General features: G+C 45.0%; 1 protein-coding gene across 7 annotated transcripts in view; it reads right to left on the reverse strand.

Moving 5' to 3' along the window:
- Positions 1–22,495, reverse strand: part of LOC115205265 (disks large homolog 3) — a 126,688-nt gene that overhangs the window by 48,374 nt on the left and 55,819 nt on the right. For all 7 annotated transcript variants that reach the window (XM_029771044.1, XM_029771043.1, XM_029771046.1 and 4 more), the window contains one exon: positions 422–475. In XM_029771044.1, coding sequence (XP_029626904.1) covers positions 422–475 — 54 coding nt within the window. The remainder of the gene's footprint in view (positions 1–421; positions 476–22,495) is intronic.

The raw sequence follows: 22,495 nt of genomic DNA on the forward strand, positions 1-22,495 counted from the left end.
TCCATCCACACAGAGAGACAACAGAATAGATACTCCATCCACACAGGCAACAGAATAGATACTCCATCCACACAGAGACAACAGAATAGATACTCCACCCACACAGAGAGACAACAGAACAGATACTCCATCCACACAGGCAACAGAATATTTACTCCATCCACACAGAGAGACAACAGAATAGATACTCCATCCACACAGAGACAACAGAATATATACTCCATCCACACAGAGAGACAACAGAATAGATACTCCATCCACACAGAGAGACAACAGAATAGATACTCCATCCACACAGAGAGACAACAGAATAGATACTCCATCCACACAGACCGGCAACAGAATAGATACTCCATCCACACAGAGAGACAACAGAATAGATACTCCATCCACACAGAGAGACAACAGAATAGATACTTACATAAGGGCCTGCATCCAGTGAGTCTGCGTTGACGATGACGGGGGGAGGGTTTGCCTGCAAAGATAGAGGAAGAGATACAACATTACCTCAGTGTGTGTGTGTGGCAGCTAGCAGCCAGTAAGTGAATGCCATGGGAACAGTCGTTGTGTGTGTCTCGCTGGGGATGGGTGGAGCTACAGTAGGTGTGAGGACTGAGAATGAGGAGTGGGGAAAACAGACCAGTGGTGTTATGATTGCCTGCTTCCTGTGTTAGACTCCATTTGAACAAACTGTGTGTGTGTTGGGACCATTGGGCCATCACCTAGGATATCACAATCACCTCGTCCTGTCCGCTACTTTCACTACCTGTTCCAAATCGCTGGAAATGACAACTTGAAGTCTGGCATCCAACACCACGTCTATGTTTTGATGGCCTCCCATAACGCGGACGACGCTGGGCCAATTGTGCGCCGTCCTATGGGAATGAACCCGGGTCTGTAGTAACGCCTCTAGCACTGCAATTTCTTCCAGGGAAATCTAGATGTTTAAGTTATTAGTTATTGTGAAACACGTCAATCTGGTCTTCATTTCGACAGTTCGTTGCAAAAGTAAATCTAGCTCTTTTTGCCCCTAGTAGTTCAACTCTATCATTGACATCATGATGTTTACATCATCTCAAGCGAGGGGTTCGGTATGAAATACACTCCCTTCTAGATGTACACTCCCTTCTAGATGTACACTCCCCTTCTAGATGTACACTCCCTTCTAGATGTACACTCCCTTCTAGATGTACGCTCCCTTCTAGATGTACACTCCCTTCTAGATGTACACTCCCTTCTAGATGTACACTCCCTTCTAGATGTACACTCCCTTCTAGATGTACGCTCCCTTCTAGATGTACGCTCCCTTCTAGATGTACGCTCCCTTCTAGATGTACGCTCCCTTCTAGATGTACGCTCCCTTCTAGATGTACGCTCCCTTCTAGATGTACGCTCCCTTCTAGATGTACGCTCCCTTCTAGATGTACACTCCCTTCTAGATGTACACTCCCTTCTAGATGTACACTCCCTTCTAGATGTACACTCCCTTCTAGATGTACACTCCCTTCGTAACAAGAAATAAATGACAACGGTGGTCAACTCGTATTTTTTCCTAATGGCTATGAGTGAATTGTGGTGCAGTCCGTTAAGAAAAGTTGGCTCATAGTTCAATAGTTACGAATTCTAATCCCACATGGGCTAGTTATATATCTTATATATCTCTCAAATCCTTAATTGACAATATTCATCCCGTGCCCACAAACTTCTAATTCTGAAAAGTGAACGCATACCTGTTGTAGATTTTTATACAGTACCCACGACCAATCTGTCAAAAAAAGAGCTACTGCGTAAATACTGCAGTGCAGGTTGGATTGAATTGAGCCCCTAATATTCATTTTCAAGATGATGATTGCACTTTTCTTCCCAACACAATACCGCAATAAATGTAAATCCACACTTCAACGTTTTTTTTTTGCACGGGGGATTCCAACTTACACTGCAAGTGGCAATAGATGGCAGGAACTCGGCGCCTTACCAATGTGAGACGTATATGCTAGCGATGCACATCATTTTATTATCAGAGCATGACAGTGGAATTCTGGTAAGTATGCTTTAGTGAGAAGGTGTTGGGATCTAATATGTTTAACCACATCCAAAATGAATATCTATGAGCAATTCCCCCCCACCCACAACCTCTCACTTGAAAGCATTTTTTTGTTGTTGATGAGGTTGGACAAGGCTGAAATCGGAGTTGAGAGTTACCATGTAAAGCTAATTTCCTGCAATTCTAAACATTTTGCCGTGTCTTATGTGTGTTCATATAATACCAGGGGTTCTGACTGAGTTCATAAAGAAATTGTGACCCGTGGCCCGTATTGACCTCATTCTGGGTCTGGATCCGGACCGCGGTCCTCCTGTTGAATATGGCTGGTCTATAGGGTCAGTAAGACACAAAAACTTTCCCATTCCTGGATTTGATCAGAAATAAATCTCTTAGGAAGACAATCCGGCTGTTCAGGCTCCATTACGCCCCCTAGTGGCTGGCGTTCATTTCTCAACATCTCATGCATGTTGTGTCAGAGGAGATGTTCTGGTCCTGTGGAGGGGGCACCAGTCAAAACAGAGTGCAGCAGAGGGCACTGCAAGGACATGCCTGTCACGGCGGCAGTTTTCAACATCATTTCTTCTTAGAAAACGTCCCCTCGCAAGGATCTGATGTGAATGCAATTCTCAGTTAAATGTTACAGAAAGACTAGCAGCTCTCAGTAGAGAAGAAGACAGAGGAGGAGCAGGACATAGCACCAGTAGACTGGACTGGACACAGAGCGTAATGGACTCTCCTGATAAGTCTGGAATGCTGGACCACTGGCTGTTCTCTCTATTGATCTGATTGAGCTGTGGGGGTAAGGGGATGCTGCTGCTGTGGCAGCTAGGGGACCAAGGCTGCCTGAAGTCCAGCAGAAAGGAGCTACTGGTCCCTCACTACCTCCACATCCCCCTGCCTCCCCTCACTGTCTCCCTCCAGTATTCACACATAGCCAGATTCTTGGGGCTTTTTGATGTGGAGCGACTTCTATTGATCCCCTTTGATTCTAATCTTCTTCCACCACACGATGAGCACACATGCATTCTCCATGTTTTGGCTGCGTGATGTGGCAGCCTATGGCCTGTGATATTACATATGACCTAACTACTTTAAACGCGTCAAGGGGTCGTTGCAGCTACGGGCTGATTGCTTTCGTGGCACAGACTCTCGCTCGTTCATTTATTTCCGTAGTGTCTCTCCACCTTAGTGACGGCATCGAAGGTTCACTTGAGAGAAGTTTTGAAAAAGTTTTTCCCTTATGTACACGGCTCTTGTATTCCTACCTGGCACTTCTTTCACACGCACGGTGCAACACGCAACACGCACACGCACGGTGCAACACGCCAATATAACAGGTCACAGCCTGAGAGAAAAGAACCACACAATTTATTACACAGCTCGAGTTATAAATCCTTTGATGCTGGGCCATGGTATATAAATACACAGACATACAATTAGAGGTGTATGTGTGTGTATTTAAGCCTCACTCCCTTTGATTGGCATCATTCATTATCCAACATGCACGCTGCTAAACCCCAGTTTGTCTCGTTATCGTTCCAGAGCTTCGTTATTTTATTTTCACTCGGTGACTTCTCTTATCACGCAAACGCCACTTAAGATCCAGTGTAAAAGCTACATACTGTAGACGTGACCTCTTCCTCAGATCTGCAGTATAGTTTTATGGCTCTGGCGAGCTGTGACGTCCCTCACTCGGCACAAACGTCCCTCACTCGGCACAAACGTCCCTCACTCGGCACAAACGTCCCTCACTCAGCACAATCATGGCTTGTAACCTGCATATGGATGAACAGATGCTCGCGACAGTGCTTGTGCGTGCACGTCTTTCATGTACTGCACACATTTAGGCATTTCCTGTTTATCCTAAAAATACAGGGCAGAAATGTTCGTATCAGACCTAAACCAAAAGGTTTAAGGTAGCAGCAGCTCCCTTTACATGCTTTTAGAAGTATGTGTGTGTGTGTTTTAGATATGCACAGTGTGCCACAGCACCATAGACTGTGGGGAGACACCCAGGCCTTTAAGAGGTCTATTCATCCCCCACAGACAATAGGTCCCAGTGAACAAGCCGTCTGTAAGGTAGTGGAGAGACGGAGCCTGAGGGCCACAGTGGGGACTATTTCTGCTCTGTCACTGTACTGGACTAAGCTAGCGAACTGAATCCAGTGCCACAGCCAAGGGACCACAAAAGACAAGCACAACAGCAGGAACAAAATAGTTTATCATAAGCAGCAGAGAGGTTACTTCCTAGCCGGCTAATCAATGATAAAAAAACACTGCATGTTAAAATAATAGCACTATAAACCTCATAGGGTTTCAAGACTGTCCGTCTGAAAATAAAAATGGCATCCTTGTCTGGGATTGAAGTGGGTAATCCCAGTATCTGTATCACCCTTAACAAGCAAACAAAAAGAAAGGGGAAGATAATCTGTGTGTGTGTAATCCTAAATCCGCCATAGACTGGTGTGTTGTCTCTGAAGTGGGAGTTGGGTTGGAGGAGAAGAGGGCTGATCAACGTGGGGCCGTGGGGCCAGGGCAGCAGCGTGGGGCCGTGGGGCCAGGGCAACAGCGTGGGGCCGTGGGGCCAGGGCAACAGCGTGGGTCTGGCCGCACACAGCTTTATGACATAGATACAGTAGCAGACAGCTTGTTCTTTCTGCTGGGACTAAGAGAGCCCTGGACAGGCCACGTCCTTGAGAGAGAGAGAGGCTTACACAGTCTGATCGCTAGGCTCACAGAGGTCAAGATAAACACACATTTACAATACCAGGGTACAGTGCTGTGTGTGTGTGTGTGTGTGTGTGTGTGTGTGTGTGTGTGTGTGTGTGTGTGTGTGTGTGTGTGTGTGTGTGTGTGTGTGTGTGTGTGTGTGTGTGTGTGTGTGTGTGTGTGTGTGTATCAGGGATTGTGGGGGTTAAATGGGGATGGCTGGCGGATGAGGTGAAAGGGCAGAGGGTAACAGGGGAGGACGTTGGTTAAAAAGGTTGGCGACCGTCCAAATGTGGTATAAGGGTGTGACTGAGCTGCATGGGGGAATTAACCAAATCTGGATAAGATTATCATAAAATCCCTTAATTTCCTTTTAATTCAAACAGTAATCATTAAGTGCTGTTTTCCCAGCCATCTGTCGCTGTTCACTTTTGTCCACCTGCAGCTCAGGACTCAGGGCAGGCTTGGAGTCCTGCTCAGGCTGCTCTCCCAACAGGACTGACTGTACAACCATTACAACCAACCAATCCCAAATGACCAACATACCAGACAAAAACACTCATGTCTATCTGTATACATCCATCTGTTCACATTAGTGTCCTCCAAATTGTTATCTATTGATTTATTGATCCATCCATCCCTCCTTCCTTCCATCCATCCATCCATCCATCCATCCATCCATCCATTCATCCATCCATCCTCCCTTCTGCCCTCCCTCCCTCCCTCCCTCCCTCCCTCCCTCCCTCCCTCCCTCCCTCCCTCCCTCCCTCCCTCCCTCCCTCCCTCCATACATCTCCTTCCTTCCTTCCTTCCTTCCTTCCTTCCTTCCTTCCTTCCTTCCTTCCTTCCTTCCTTCCTTCCTTCCTTCCTTCCTTCCTTCCTACCTCCCTCCCTCCCTCCCTCCCTCAACCATCTATCCATCCTTCCTTCCTTCCTTCCTTCCTTCCTTCCTTCTGTCCATCTATTAATCTATGATTCTTGTTTCCTCATGTATTATCTCAAAACAGCACTGCACCTTACAGCACTGAGTTGGCTCGGGACTGCAAAGCTACAAAGACTCCCACTAAACCTTGGCAAGCGTAGGGCACAGGCTTCGTCCAAATTGTTAAATAATCAATGTGTTCCCATGACAACCAGTGCTCGCCCCGCATTGGCTGCGTGGCCCGCTTAGCTGCCTCTCCCTGGTTCACCTCTCAGGACGCTGACTGCAGCTTATGCGTCTCTGTCACACATGCGTGGCCATGGGCTCAGCATCAGCTTGGCTGTCCTACCTGCACACTGCCTGTCTGTCCACATCGCATTAGGACTGTAGCTACAATCCTCCCCCTGCAATGAATGAATGAAACAGCAGAGGGGCCAGCAGGAATGGTCTGACTTGGGGAGAGACTGTCAGTTATGTTGGTTACACATCTCTACTAAATACTGCCAATCAGAGCCCACATGCCCAGACGCCTAGAGTACAACTAGAGTACAACTAGAGTACAACTTCAAAAAAAATCCTCTTTTGTGAATGAAGTGTGAGGCTCTACTCCTTTAAATTGTTCATCTGATTCCTTCCCGATTTTTCATTCCAGTTACGATTCATTCTCTGAATAATTACATGAAAATACCTATTAATTTCATATAAACTCCATGTGAATACCAGTGAAAACAGTATCATAAAATAAAGTACAAACAATATTAGCCTATATATGATGATGTCATATGTTGGCACTGCAATAGATATTGAGGCCACGCCTCAAATGAAATCCAAGCTCCTCCTCATGCAGCAGTATTTCTATGGTGTTTTTAACTCCTTGAGTTCCCTGGGGTACAGGAGGGTTCGGCATGTGCATAGCAACAAGATGCTGACAAGACAATAACCCTCAGTTCCTTAGCAGACATCTCCATCCTCCTTTACAGAGCACACTGATACTGTATGGCAGCCCTGTACGGCAGCCTAATGGCAACATCCCAGTGAAATATGACAGTGCCTCTGATCCCTTACAGGGTAATGGAGGCTGTTCTGTCTGAAGATATGTGTACCATTAGGAGATGCTTTCCCTCTGCCTTCACTCATTCGTGCTGATTACTAATATATAGACATTGTGTGCCCAAGACCAATAGAGTCAATCTTAACCTTCCCTACAGTACCTAGTAGGCTTGGGCGGTATCCAGATTGTCATACCTTCATACCGACCTTGTGCCATACCGTGATATTCGGTAATACCGGCACTGAACACAGGGGGTGCTGTTTTCAAACCTCACTAACACTATGTAATCTAATGTTTAGTAATGCTAACAAGTACATTAAAATAGTGAAAAAATTATGAAACTATACTGAATATATTCATGTCACAAATAATTGATTAAAACACACCGTTTTGCATTGAAGGTCTACAGTAGCCTCAACAGCACTCTGTAGGGTAGCACCATGCTGTAGCCAGAGGACAGCTAGTTTCCGTCCTCCTCTGAGTACATTGACTTCAATACAAAACCTATGAGACTCGTAATTCCATAGTCTTACTCAGTAATTATGACAACTTCCAGAGGACATCCTCCAACCTATCAGAGCTCTTGCAGCTTGAACTGACATGTTGTCCACCCAATCAAAGGATCAGAGAATGAAACTAGCAGTGAAAGCATAAGCTACAGCTAGCAAGAACTGCAGTATTTAAAATGTGGTGAGTAGTTGACTCAAAGAGAGAGAAAGACAATAGTTGAACAGCTTTGAACAAATACATTTCATTAAAAATAAAGGAGAAGCAAGAGAGAGAGAGAGAGAGAAAGAGCTAGCGATATTTCATTTCCCCCCTTTCACTTAGCTAGCAAATGCAGCTAGCTAGCTAGTTTAGCCTACTCACCCGGCTGAAACAGAGAGGGATGCTATGTTAGCTAGCTGGCTATGGCTATCCAACACTGGAACTCTTCCAAGTCAAGGTAATCTTTTGGTTTTATTAATTTATTGCCACAGGGGCCCGCCGGTTTAACTGCTAAACTGCGTGCTAACTGTACACTGTACTGCATGATTGTAGAGGGTTTACTAATGCGTTAGTTCTATTAGCTATGTTATTGACTTGACGGTAGCTAATATGGTGACAACGATGTAAGTGGTGTGTAGCGGTTATGATATGAAGGTTTGGCTTGTAAAGGTTTTTCGCCTGGTCACAGACCAACAGCTGATGCATTGTGCACTGAAGTCCACAAGCAAAGGGAAAAGGTGAGCGGAGGAGAGCGCGTAGATGCAAGAAGCAATTATACAATGATCTAGCTGCTATGAAAGTGAACTGTGTTTGCATGTGATCAAGGGTGTATTAATTCCGCCAATTCTGTTGAAAAAATATCTTAAACAGATGCAAACGGAACATACCTGAATTTGACCAATATATTGTTTGAACTGTTGGACTAATGATTACACCTTAGATCAGCTAGATGCAGGCAAGATTGTGCACAGTGGTATTGAATGTGTCAATGTCTGTCACCTTGATTACTCAAATTTGTCTCGACCTGTGCACCTATGTTGTAAACTTTCATTCATAGGCTAGGTTGTAGCATCCACATGATGGGTATAGGGAAAACGTTTGTATCATGTAGTAAGTAGCCTAAACCTATCCATTTTACATTGAGCTGGGTGAATGGAATATGAATGACAGTCATCCAATATGCTGTAATAGAAATAATGCTGTGCTCATAAACAAAAATATATTCCCTCATCTTAAACAGTACCGACCACCACTGGTATACAAGTAACAACAAAATGCTACTCACAGTATTCTGCATGCACAAAACAAATATTAGGCAGCAAGGCTCTTGATCCAGAAGGGGATTGTCTGCTGTTACCAAGCGAATGCTGGATTTTGGAAGAAGCTAACCACTTAGCAAATCAAATGCCCAACTGCAGAGCATTTAGCACATTTGAAACAGTTAACTTAATAGTTGTAAGATATCTAGCAGGAAAACATATGATAGTGAACTCCATACTGTAATTAGATCAACTGGCGCATGCTGCACAACAGTGAGTGACAAGGCTCCGGTCTCTTGTCGTTGTGTGCTTGTAAACAAACACCATGTGACACGTGACTGGGGACCACCATGAGCTTCATAATGATGTGACACGTGACTGGGGACAACCATGAGCTTCATAATGATGTGACACGTGACTGGGGACCACCATGATTTTGTATTGCACAAGTTGATTGCAGGTATTTCCTTAAAAAGTAGCTACAAGTAATCAAATGTATTAAAACATTTCAAATAAATAGCTTGAAGGTATTGAAAAACCATCCCGTGGCTATTTCCAAATACCCTGGTATCCGGTATATCCTGTATACCGCTCAAGCCTAGTACCTACTGATGTTTACTAAAGTCACACCTGTTGCTGACAGGTGTATAAAATCAAGCACACAGCCATGCAATCTCCATAGACAAACATTGGCAGTAGAATGGCCTTACTGAAGAGCTCAGTGACTTTCACTGTGGTACCGTCATAGGATGCCACCTTTCCACCAAGTCAGTTCGTCAAATCTCTGCCCTGCTAGAGCTGCCTCGGTCAACTGTAAGTGCTGTTATTGTGAAGTGGAAACGTCTAGGAGCAACAATGGCTCAGCTGCGAAGTGGTAGGCACAGAACGGGACCACTGAGTGCTAGAGCTCGTAACGCGTAAAAATCGTCTCTCCTCAGTTGGGACCACCGAGTTCCAAACTTCCTCTGTAAGAAAAGTAACAACAAGAACTGTCAGTCGTGAGCTTCATGAAATAGGTTTCCATGGCCGAACTGCCGCACACAAGCCTAAGATCACCATGCGCAATGCCAAGTGGTGTGAAGCTCAGTGCTATTGGACTCTGGAGCGGTGGAAACACGTTCTCTGGAGTGATGAATCACACTTCACCATCTGACAGTCTGACGGATGAATCTGGGTTTGGTGGATACCAGGAGAACACTACCGTCCCCAATGCATAGTGCCAACTGTAAAGTTTGGTGGAGGAGGAATAATGGTCTGGGGTTGTTTTTCATGCTAAGCCCCTTAGTTCCAGTGAAGGGAAATATTAACGCTACAGCATACAATGACATTCTAGACGATACTGTGCTTCCAACTTTGTTGAAACCATTTAGGGAAGGCCCTTTCCTGGTTCAGCATGACAATGCCGTGCATAAAGCGAGGTTCATACAGAAATGGTTTGTCGAGATCGGTGTGGAACAACTTGACTGGCCTGCACAGAGCCCTGACCTCAACCCCACCGAACACCCTTGGGATGATTTGGAAACCCGACTGTAGGCCATACCTAATCGCCCAACATCAGTGCCTGACCTCAGTGCCCGACCTCACTAATGCTTTTGTGGCTGAATGTAAGAAAGTCCCTGCAGCAATGTTCCAACATCTAGTGGAAAGCCTTCCCCAGAAGACTGGAGGCTGTTAAAGCAGCAAAGGGGGGACCAACTCCATATTAATGACCATGATTTTGGAATTAGATGTTCGACAAGCAGGTGTCCACATACTTTTGGTCGTGTAGCGTATCAATACAACGTCATCTACAATTACTTGTCTCTGTGAGCTGGTCAGTGTGTTGTAAGCCGTGTTGGGTTTGTGTGTTTTCTGCAGAAGGTGGGATGAGAGGCACAGTCAGTCGGTCGGTGGTGCCTCATCTGTTCCTCGGGCCTTCATTGGCCTCTCGTGTGCCACGCTGCAGTGCAATCAATACCTATTCAATTACCATGCACCCAACATCTTATTCACGCTGAGCTGAGGCCCCGCTCACTATCGGAAGGACCAGGGGAAAGGAGGAGGGAAGGAGAGGAGAGGAGAGAAGGAGATAGGAGGGAGAGAAGGAGGAAGGGAGCGAGAGAAGGAGAGAAGGAGAGAGAGAAGGGACAGACGGATGGACAGTATATAGAACCTGCTCTTGTTGAACCTTAGTGTTGTATTCTCCATTAGTGTTCCATTCTCTCTTAGTGTTCCATTCTCCCCTTAGTGTTCCATTCTCCCCTTAGTGTTCCATTCTCCCCTTAGTGTTCCATTCTCTCCTTAGTGTTCCATTCTCCCCTTAGTGTTCCATTCTCCCCTTAGTGTTCCATTCTCCCCTTAGTGTTCCATTCTCCCCTTAGTGTTCCATTCTCTCCTTAGTGTTCCATTCTCCCCTTAGTGTTCCATTCTCCCCTTAGTGTTCCATTCTCCCCTTAGTGTTCCATTCTCCCCTTAGTGTTCCATTCTCTCTAAGTGTTCCATTCTCCCTAAGTGTTCCATTCTCCCTTAGTGTTCCATTCTCCCCTTAGCGTTCCATTCTCTCTAAGTGTTCCATTCTCCCTTAGTGTTCCATTCTCCCCTTAGCGTTCCATTCTCTCTAAGTGTTCCATTCTCCCTAAGTGTTCCATTCTCCCCTTAGTGTTCCATTCTCCCCTTAGCGTTCCATTCTCTCTAAGTGTTCCATTCTCCCTAAGTGTTCCATTCTCCCTTAGTATTGTATTCCCCCTTAATGTTCCATTCTCCCTTAGTGTTGGAGAGCCAGTAGGAGTCACTATTTTCTATGGTCCAATAAGTGGGTGTCCTGACTCTCTGTGGTCACTAAAGATCTCATGGCACTTATCGTAAGAGTAGGGATGTTAACCCCGGTGTCCTGGCTAAATTCCCAATCTGGCCCTCATACCATCATGGTCACCTAATCATCCCTAGCTTCCAATTGGCTCCTTCATCCCCCTCCTCTCCCCTGTAACTATTCCCCAGGTTGTTGCTGTAAATGAGAATGTGTTCTCAGTCAACTAACCTGGTAAAATACTGTATATTTATTTATTTTTAAACAAGGAAATTAATTACTTCACTCATAAAGCAGGTCTATTAAACAACATGGTTTGCATGGGAAGAACTGATTTGATGCGAATGATTGGGCATTGTGACACGCAAACAGGCATGATGCTCTTTCGCTTTCTCACAGAGCGAGAATAACACGCACACGCAGGCAGAGTTTTAGGAAAGGATCATTCATCACAGCTGTCAGCAGCAGTCCCTCCTCATCTTGATGTAATATCACTAAAGTGTGCTCAGGCTTAGCTTCCTGTTTGGTCACGGTGAACGGCTCCAAATGAGCCTCAGAGAGGTGGCTAGTCTGACCTTCAGCCCAGCAGACACAGCCACACTCTGAAATGGTATTACTTATCACAGGTCCCCCACACTTCACCCCTCCCAGTGGATGCTTCAGAATTGATGATCCTGTTATTACGTGGTAATCAAGTTGGGGCATGGGAATGTGTGTCTGATGACTCCATGTACTGTATCTAGGCTGGTATATAGAGTAGGTGTGTATATGAATGGACTGTGTGTGTGTGTGTGTGTGTGTGTGTGTGTGTGTGTGTGTGTGTGTGTGTGTGTGTGTGTGTGTGTGTGTGTGTGTGTGTGTGTGTGTGTGTGTGTACTAAGCCTTACATCTGAGTGTGTGTTTGGGTGTGTCAAACCCAATCTTTTTTGCCACATGCTTGGTAAACAACAGGTGCTTACTGACGGGCCCATCCCAACAATGCAGTGTATGTATGCGTGAATGTGTATGTGTTGATGCGTTCATGTAAGCTCGTATTTAAACGTGTGTTGTATTGTGGTTGTCCCTGTGTTGTAATAGGGTTGTCCATGTGTTGTAATAGGGTTGTCCATGTGTTGTAATAGGGTTGTCCATGTGTTGTATTGTGGTTGTCTATGTATTGTATTTAGGTTATCCATGTCTTGTAATAGGGTTGTCCATGTGTTGTATTGTGGTTGTCTATGTGTTGTCAGTATTTATTTCGTGGGATGCCCAGGGCAGCGGCAGCTGCTGCCTGGTCTGTGGATTACGCTGTGTGGTAAGAGAATCAGCAGAATCTGGGTTAATAATTTAATCTACCCCCACCCCACACCTCCCTGTCCGCCTGATGCCTCTGGTGCCAGGTTACTTGACCCACCGCCATCCGTCCACACTACTCTAATCATTTCCACTCGCTATTACACGGAACCTGTCGGAATTGGCACACTATTCCCTATGTAGTGCACTACTTTTGACCACAGCCGGACTGCAACAGGCTGTGTCACTCCTTGATTGACGGGTTGCTTACAATGACCACAAAAAGATGTGCGTCATTACATCGTTACGGGAAATTATGACAAATAAATCGAATTAATACACATTATTATTGCTAGAAATTCGGAGAGAACGGTGGATGACCTTTCAAATCCATTAACATGGCCCACTGATCTGGAGGGGAGAAAACGTGTCATATGTACGCATCATCCTCAGTATGCTTGGTATGATCCCGCCCCGACTGCGCCGTCTACATCAGAGGTCTCTGCAGATTGCTAGCTCGCAGGCAGCCCTCTCTCGGCTGGTTGCTACCCCTTGTTGCTAAGCTGAGAGCAACACGTGTTCCTCTGTGCTGTTTGGGATTCTGCCTGTACTGAGTGAGAGCCAGCGACAGTGTACAGCCCTACGCTGCCATTTTGAAGCTATCTGACGATTATAGTGTTATAATATTGTTTTGCCATCCATAGTCAATTACATTACCAAATAAAGGACTTTGTGTTCTGGTCATTGAACATAGTCCCTTTACGCGGGCTGTTTCTCTGGGATGCTAAGTGTCTCGTGATGTTATAGCCTTATTTTGGCACCACAGTGTGACCTTTGACCTTTGATTGTGTTGGTGTGCTGCTTTCGGGGCATTAGCCTAGCTGACAGCTTCCAAGCCATCCCTGCCTGAGCACCAACATACACAGTACCACCTATTAAAACACAAAAACACCCTTGGCTCCAAAAAAAACCCACCAAAACAAATGATTAATGAATTTCTTTAAAAAAAGACCATCATTTGAATCATTAAGCTGAACCTGCGAGCCATGGGGAGATGGGGAGGGAAACAGAGAGAGGCAGTTGTTCGGTAGGGAGAAGTACACTGTACAGGAGAGGCTAAAAGGTGCTGGATGGTCAATCTGAAGTCTGCACTGGCCGTGCAGCATTTACGGTGATACGACCTCTGCAGAAGTCAGGACATTCATACTTCTTGCGCTTCGCGGAGCAGCGCAGAGCTGTTGTGAAGGAAGTTGTCAAGGAAGTGAGTTTGTGTTTATACAGGACCTCCCGCCCCCACCTACTGTCAACCAATCAAAGCTAAACGCATTGTTACAAAATTTGGGAGGCGCACGGCGATACGGTACAGGGCTCAAATTGGCTTCTGTATGCTTCCGGAGGCGCCGCGATTGCGTTACACCCTCCATACGGAGCATCCAACCACATTTTCAGATGAAACATAAATTGGTCGGCACATACACCACAGATCCCCCTTGGAGAGCCACTGTTAAAACAACCAACGCCGATGACAGAGCCACCTATGACCCTGGCCAGGATAGAGAGAGGATGGAGGGGCTGGTCCCAGGCAGTTCCCCGTGGTACTAGAAACAGCCCAGCAGCCCTCTTCCCCATCCCCTTCCTCCCCTCCAGTCATCATGGCCCACAGAGCTCAGCAGGTCGACTGTGGAACACCCACACGCAGCTCCATTCACCGCCTGCCCTCCCGGGCTCTGCCCGCGTTCACTTTGGCTGGCAAAGCGTGTAGGTGTTGAAAGTGATGAAGAATTACAGTAAAGTAGGACAATGGCGAGGCAACAAAAAGTGTGACACTACTTTCTACTGCGCAATTATGAATACATTCATGAGCACGTTTGTCCATATGCTGGTGTATTTACTGCCAAATGAAACGGCGGTGAAAAAAGAAATGTCCTTTTGTTTCAAACGTTTGCATTACTTTGGGGATTGCCAAGCCAATCTGCCTCCTGTTGAGGTTCCAGACTTCCCTGTCTCTTCTTCTCCTGTAGAACACCTCAGGTTGGATCACGACACACAGGCTTCATGGAAGACCGTGTCACAGCACAGATCAGAGCACACTCAGAGCAGCCATCATTTGGGCATGGACCCATGACACAAACACTGATCAGAGCAGACAGACAAGAGGCTTAAAAGTTGGAACATTTCAGCATCTAGGCCTCAGATCTGATCATAAGGCATTTGTTCATAGATTCCTTCAGTCAGACCAAGGGAAACGACATTGGAGCATGGGGCAAAAGTAAAACATTCAAATTCAATAATATTCTATGCTTTAAATCAAGATTTTAATATACACTGAGTGTACAAAAAATGTGGAACATAGACTGGCCAGGGGAATGCAGGTGAAAGCTATGATCCCTTATTGATGTCGCTTGTTAAATCCACTTCAATCAGTGTAGATGAAGGGGAGAAGACAGGTTAAAGAAGGATTTTTAAGCCTTGAGACAATTGAAACATGGATTGTGTATGTATGCCAGTCTGAGGGTGAAGGGGCGAGACAAAAGATTGAAGTGCCTTTGAACGGGGTATGGTAGTAGGTGCCAGGAGCACCGGTTTCAGTGTGTCAAGAACTGCAACGAGGCTGAGTTTTTCACGCTCAACATTTTCCCGAGTGTATCAAGAATGATCCAGCCAACTTGTCACAACTGTGGGAAGCATTGGAGTCAACATCCCTGTGGAACGCTTTTGACGCCTTGTAGGGTCCACGCCGAACTGAGGCTGTTCTGAGGGCAAAAGGGGGTGCAACTCATTATAAGTAAGGTGGTCCTAATGTTTGGTACACTCAGTGTACATACAAGAAGGTTACGATAAACAAGATCATTCCTTTAAGTGTGCTAAGATCAAAGAAGCTTATCGTGGTAATTTAATATCTCCCATGAAGCAACTCTGTGGTAATTACATACGGTACATGACTCCAGCTGCTCATCGCTACCTAGTTCTCTCTTGAGGACGCTTAGAGGAGAGAGGAATAAGTGGATGTTTATAATTCTTTATATTGGCACAACACAGAGGTCGTGACCTAAACATGAATAAAAATACTTTGGTGTAGAAACATAATATGGATCTGTTATAACAGACATGAAAAGATGGCTAATACTATACTCCCTATGGCCATTCTAGCTGGGATGAGAGTTTTCATCTCCTGGGCTCAAGAGAGAGCAATCTGGCGTTGCGGTGTCGTTGGCTTCGTTTTGATAATGCGCTGTAAATAGCAGCGCAACCACATGTAACCATGGCATTACCTGGTCAGCCTGCCTAGCGGAAACAGCATTCACGGGAGATGACATTCCAGGGTTCAAAGTGCACGGCCTGATATTGCATCATTCCTCTCACTTCCAAGGCCCCCCCCCCTTCCACCCTCTTCTCTCTCTCTCTCTCTCTCTCTCTCTCGGCCCATCTGCCCATCCCTGCCAGGCACGTCATCAGGCTCAGAGATATTCCAATGAGCATATGCCTCGCTTGGATTTGTCTGATTACATCATTTGAATTTTAAATGGGGAATATTAATCCACATGAGCCCATATTTGGTTTTCTAAACTGTCTGATCATGATCTGCAGCCTCTCCAGCAGCCTATTCACAGCAAGGCCCTGGGGCTCGGCTGCCTGGAAGACCTCTCTGTGTTACACAAGTGGTACGCTAGGTAACACAGGAGAGGAGAGGGAAGCAGCACCACGACTAGAACCAGAATGGCTCCTCATTCCTCCACTATCTACCTAAAACAGCATCCTTCTCTGCCTGTGCAATAGTAGTGGGAGCCTATAGGATTTATACTCTACGTCTTCATTTTACATGTTTGTGAAATATATTTTTATATGAAAACATGTATGTGTGTGTACTAGCTACATGTACTCCATATCTAAAGTGGCATGAAAACATATTTTGCTAAAAAGGCCCTTTGCCCTGCTGCATGCTTGCCTGCCTTACTGCCTGTCTGCCTACCTTACTGCCTGCCTAACTTACTACCTGTCTGTTTGCCTGTCTTACTACCTGTCTGTTTGCCTGTCTTACTGCCTGCCTGCCTGTCTGCCCGCCTTACTCCCTACCTACTTGCCTGCCTTACTGCCTGCCTGCCTGCCTTGCTGCCTGCACGTCAACATTGCAGTCCCTCTCCATAATTAACTGAGCAGCAGAGCTTATGTACAGCTCTGGTTAAGATTGCACCATGGCAACACACTGGCTCCCCTCCTCTCCCCTCCCCTATTCTTTCTTCTCAACTCCTCTCCTCTTCCCTCTCCTCCCCTCCTCTCCTCAACTCCTCTCCTCAACTCCTCTCTTCTCCTCTTCCCTCCCTCCCTCCCCCTGCCCCCCCTCCTCAACTCCTATCCCCCCCTCAGCTCCTCTCGTCTCATCTCTCTCTCCCTTCCTCTCCTCTCCTCAAGCTCCTCTCGTCTCATCTCTCTCTCCCTTCCTCTCCTCTCCTCAAGCTCCTCCGCCCCAGCTTAAGACACCTTATGACTTCACGTGTGGGAAGGCAGCGCTCAACATACTGCCTTACTGATTCTAACACAGGGATATGTACTAGGATATTATGACATTCAGTTCAACTACAAATTAGGGCCATCTCCAAGATACGGTGCTTAACATCAGTGCTTAGACATCACGCAGTTGCCCTCAGTGAATCTTTGTTTGTAAAAGGCTGGCAAGAGTGATATTGAGACACATGAATGATCAGGCCATTCAACTGATCGTTGATCATTTTCTGGGATTCATTGACACGAATAGCCCTGCACATTCAGGGACCAACGCTAGGAGCCTGAGCTCTGTGACATTACCATGGGCCAATAGACAGACTGAGACGACTGAGAGAGCAGGCAACCAACCCCAGGTTCAAGCCCATCCAGCCCTGGCTTTGCTGCTCCGAGTGTAAATGTAGCGAGCAGGCTGAGGCATTTTGCTATTTCGAAGGTTTTCTTTTCCTGTATCCCGAAGCAGCCCTTCTGAAAATAGCAATCACTAACGTCACATAATAAAACGGCTCTTCTTCTTTTATTCTGTTTATGCCAGATGCAACATGAAACACAAAGCAAATATCTATTTTGTGCTTCTTCAAGCATCACAGCCCTTTCCTCACTTGTCACGAGTTTTGGGGGACTCGGGTTTCATCAGCCTGAGGTTAAACAGTCCACAGTTGACCCTCAATACCCAACAGACAACAGGCCTATACTGCATTCACTAGTGGTGGGCACTAATATCGATAATTTGATATGATATTGATATCGTTTGAGGGATATCAGTTTATCCTTTCTGCATGCAGGAACATGACTGTTCCTGCATGCACAAAACCCTCTCAATTTAGCAAACTTAAAAGGTTAGTGTGACACTTTGGTAACTAAGCCTTTTTTTCTACTTACCCAGAGTCAGATGAACTCAAGGATACCATTTTGGATACTAGCATGCTAGTTGTTCCTGTAGACTTCCAGTCATTGTACTAACGCTAGTTAGCAATGGCTCCAGAAAATACCTTCAACTTCCTTCAAATTGCATGCAGAAACATACAAATGGTATCCATGAGTTCATCTGACTCTGGGGAAGTAGAAAAAATGAATTGCCAAAATGTCGCACTGTCCCTTTAATTGCCTGCTCCTGGTGCGTTGATTGACAGCCATTGCATTCAGACTGGTTGGGTAGATCTTAGGCTCCCAGGACATTCACACCTGGTCTAATGGGCAACCAGTGAACAGTCACACAGTGGCAATGTTTTACTGAGGAGGGGAGTACGATATCGATAAAAGGAAAAATGTGACTGATCTCAATATGGACTTTCCATTCGGTGTCCATCACTAGTACTTACGAACAGCATACAGAATGGTTACACACTGTCTCCATGTCAAGGATTTTCCCCTGCAGTCTCTGAAATATCTGCCTCCAGAGAAAAAAACCCAAGGCTACTGCTTAAGTGAGGTTCAACTCGAGAGAGAAAAGACAGAATAAAGGTAACATTTCCACAAATTCCATCCGCATGTCACGTGCCCATGCATGCCGCACGATCCCACCATTGTATTGGTAGGAGACTCACAAAAGCCAGTGTTGGAAAGGGAGACGACATACTTGTGGTGTTTCCAGGTGGTAGTCGTGTATAAGCCCGTAAAGATCTGAGGCGTGGCTTTCTAGTCCAGCCAAGTCATCCCAGTCACAACTCCTCTCTGAGCTACGTCTCATTAAACTAGGTCTTTATACTAGTCACCACTCAGATAGGCAAACATACACAGAATATATATGCAGTCTCTCCTAAGACCAGCTCTTCAGACCAACTCTAATAACAGTAAAAAAAAGACAGTCAAATCTACACTGGGATTTACAATAATCCATGTTCACACCTCAACTACAATCCAAAACGTATTTATTTGGAGAGTGAAGCTAAAACTTTTTATTTGACTCCAGCATTTTGGATTTGAGATCATATTTTTTATATGAGGCGGCAGTACATAACGTCACCTTTTATTTGAGGGTATTTTCATGCTGTTGATGCATCTCTTCCCATATGTAGCGTAGTCACACTGAGTACCATCCCCATAATGCATTATCCAAGCAGCCCTTCAGCCATTTGGTCTGCTGGCCTCTCCATTTTTTTCCTTCAGTTTTTCTTTATTTCTGTCATCCTCCTCCTCTGCCGTCTGTCTTTCTTATACATTGTCAGAATCCAAAGTTCCATTTCAGGGTGTCGACTAGCTACATAGTGAGGGTATGTTGCAGCAGGCTGCTTCAGCTCTGTGCTTCTGTATAATTAGCACAGCTTTTCTCTGCCATTTTAAGAGGATGTGCTCAAGCTGCCGTTTCATTAAAATACAGCCGCTATGCCTTTAAAACAATCACGTCTTTTAATCTTTCAAGTCGCAACTGAATACAGCTTTTTTTCCTTTCGAAAATGAGGCCTTGACCAAATGTAATACATTAAAGGAAATGTTGAAGGTTGATCCGTAGTTGAAATACGTGGATTACTTTTGACAAATCTAACAATGAAACTGTGGATAGATATTTCTGGACCTGCTGTTCATTGCACATCTGTTTAACATAGCGCAATTGGTCTGGAATTATTCCTGTTTTCAACGCCATTCCTGTAGTCCACGTGTCTCTGCAAAATCAGTCAGCTCCTAAAGGGATGGACACAGTACAAGCACCATATAGCCACATATAGATGCATATGTTTGTCTGCCACTGCATTCTCCCTCCATCCCTCTCCTCCCCAGTGAAAAGACAGGATGAGTGAGAGGGTGACTGACGTTATCCAAGCATTTGTCTATGCTAGAGCACAGACCACATAATATCCTTTAACAGGCCCTTGGTTCATTATCAGTCATTATTGCCTAGTGGATATATACTGTGTCTACCCATTGACCTTAATGTGCTCAAGATAGTGTCTCTCTCTCTCTCCTCTCTCTCCTCTCTCTCCCCTCCTCTCTCTCTCTCTGGGAAATGGAGACAGATATCCCAGCCTAGAGACAGAGAGGGCGAGAGAGATAAAGACAGAAACAGAGAGCACAACCCAACCCGTTCCTGGTTACAAACAATACAAACAATCCCATCTTAATATCCTACGTCTCATAGCACTGTAGATGGGGTACACCGGCCTTGACATAGCTCATTCTGGATTTATTACATATCTCCCTCTGTTCATCTAGGGTGTCTGTGAATATGCCATATTTGAGTGGAGGTTGGATGTCTGTGTCTTGTCTACACTGTATGATTGTATTGTTGTCCCTCAGGTACGCAGCTCTGTCCCTCATATTTCCTTTCCTCCCCTGGATTTGCATTAGTTCTGCAGTATTGGTGTATTTTACTGTGTTCATTATGACCCCTAAGACACTGTCCTGCCCAGTGTCTCAGGACTACAGAGCTGTACTATGCCTACGTAATATTTCCCTGTACTGTATGGGCCTAAGTGTCATCTCTGCATCTCTCCATCCCCTGACTACTGTAGTACTGTATTTAAGATTTAACACAAGCAGAGTCTGTCCAGATTACGTGCTGGATTACCATGGTATGTTATCAAAGTTTGTAAGTAGTACATGGTCAGCAGGCAGCAGTCCAACGTTGGAGCTGGCAGGGCTCAGCGGGCCACACACAGCAAAACAATAAGAACTTCATTGGGCACTGATGTAATTGTCTTTATGCATCAGTGTAGCACCTCTGCTGCTCACTGCTATTGTGATCTTCTTCATGACTGGCGGCCGAGGCAAGGCACTCGTGGGTAATTGGGTGTGTGGTTGATTTCTAAGTATTGGAAGTATAGAGCGTTGGCACCGTGACTCAGTGTAACATTATCCTGCCATCTTTATACTAACAGAACAGCATCCATTTTGTAGTCATTACTTCAGTGTTATGATGTTTATTGTTCAATATCAAAAAGATGTGGTCGACTGCCAATCCTCAACGTCAACCATGGATATACACTCCCCTACGTGTTTATTTGGACAGTGAAGTTGAAACTTTTAATTTGGCTCTATATTTTGGATTTGAGATCAAATGTTTGATATGAGGGGACAGTACAGAATGTCACCTTTCATGTGAGGTTATTTTCATACATATCTGTTCTACCGTTTAGAAATGAAAGCACTTTCTGTACTGTATTTAGTCCCCCCAATTGAAGGTGTCATAAGTATTTGAATAAATTCACTTATAGTGTATTACATTTAGTCAAAGTATTTGGTCCCATATTCCTAGCACGCACTGACTACATAAACTTGTGACTCTACAAACTTGTTGGATGCATTTGCAGTTTGTTTTGGTTGTGCTTCGGATTATGTTGTGCCCAATAGAAATTAATGATAAATATTGTTTACCATGATTACGAATGCTACCATGATTACAGATAATCCTGAATGATTTGTGAATAATGATGAGTGAGAAAGTTGCAGATGCACAAAGATCACGCCCCCAAAACATGCTAACCTCTCACCATGACAATAACAGGGGAGGTTAGCATTTTATATCATACCCCCAAAACATGCTAACCTCTCACCATGACAATAACAGGGGAGGTTAGCATTTTATATCATTGCCCCAAAACATGCTAACCTCTCACCATGACAATAACAGGGGAGGTTAGCATTTTATATCATAGCCCCAAAACATGCTAACCTCTCACCATTACAATAACAGGGGAGGTTAGCATTTTATATCATACCCCCAAAACATGCTAACCTCTCACCATGACAATAACAGGGGAGGTTAGCATTTTATATCATACCCCAAAACATGCTAACCTCTCACCATTACAATAACAGAGGAGGTTAGCATTTTTGGGGGGTATTATATTTATGCCTCTGTAACTTTCTCACTCATCATTATTTACAATTTGTTCAGCATACACATTCATGTAGAAGTGTTCAGAAACATATTCACAATAAAAGTGACTGCAAAATGACAATACATTATTTACCATTCATTTCTATTGGGCACAACATCATCTGAAACACAACCAAAACAAACTGCAAATTCATCCAACAAGTTTGTAGAGTCACAATTTACTCAACTTTTGACTCAATTGAGTACATCATAAGTGAAGTTCTGTACTGTTGCCTCATATCAAACATTTGATCTCAAATCCAAAATATAGAGCCAAATTAAAAGTTTCAACTTCACTGTCCAAATAAACACGTAGGGGAGTGTATATCCATGGTTGACGTTGAGGATTGGCAGTCGACCACATCTTTTTGATATTGAACAATAAACATCATAACACTGAAGTAATGACTACAAAATGGATGCTGTTCTGTTAGTATAAAGATGGCAGGATAATGTTACACTGAGTCACGGTGCCAACGCTCTATACTTCCAATACTTAGAAATCAACCACACACCCAATTACCCACGAGTGCCTTGCCTCGGCCGCCAGTCATGAAGAAGATCACAATAGCAGTGAGCAGCAGAGGTGCTACACTGATGCATAAAGACAATTACATCAGTGCCCAATGAAGTTCTTATTGTTTTGCT

This window comes from Salmo trutta, chromosome 13, assembly GCF_901001165.1.
Source record: "Salmo trutta chromosome 13, fSalTru1.1, whole genome shotgun sequence".
NCBI classification, from domain to species: domain Eukaryota; kingdom Metazoa; phylum Chordata; class Actinopteri; order Salmoniformes; family Salmonidae; genus Salmo; species Salmo trutta.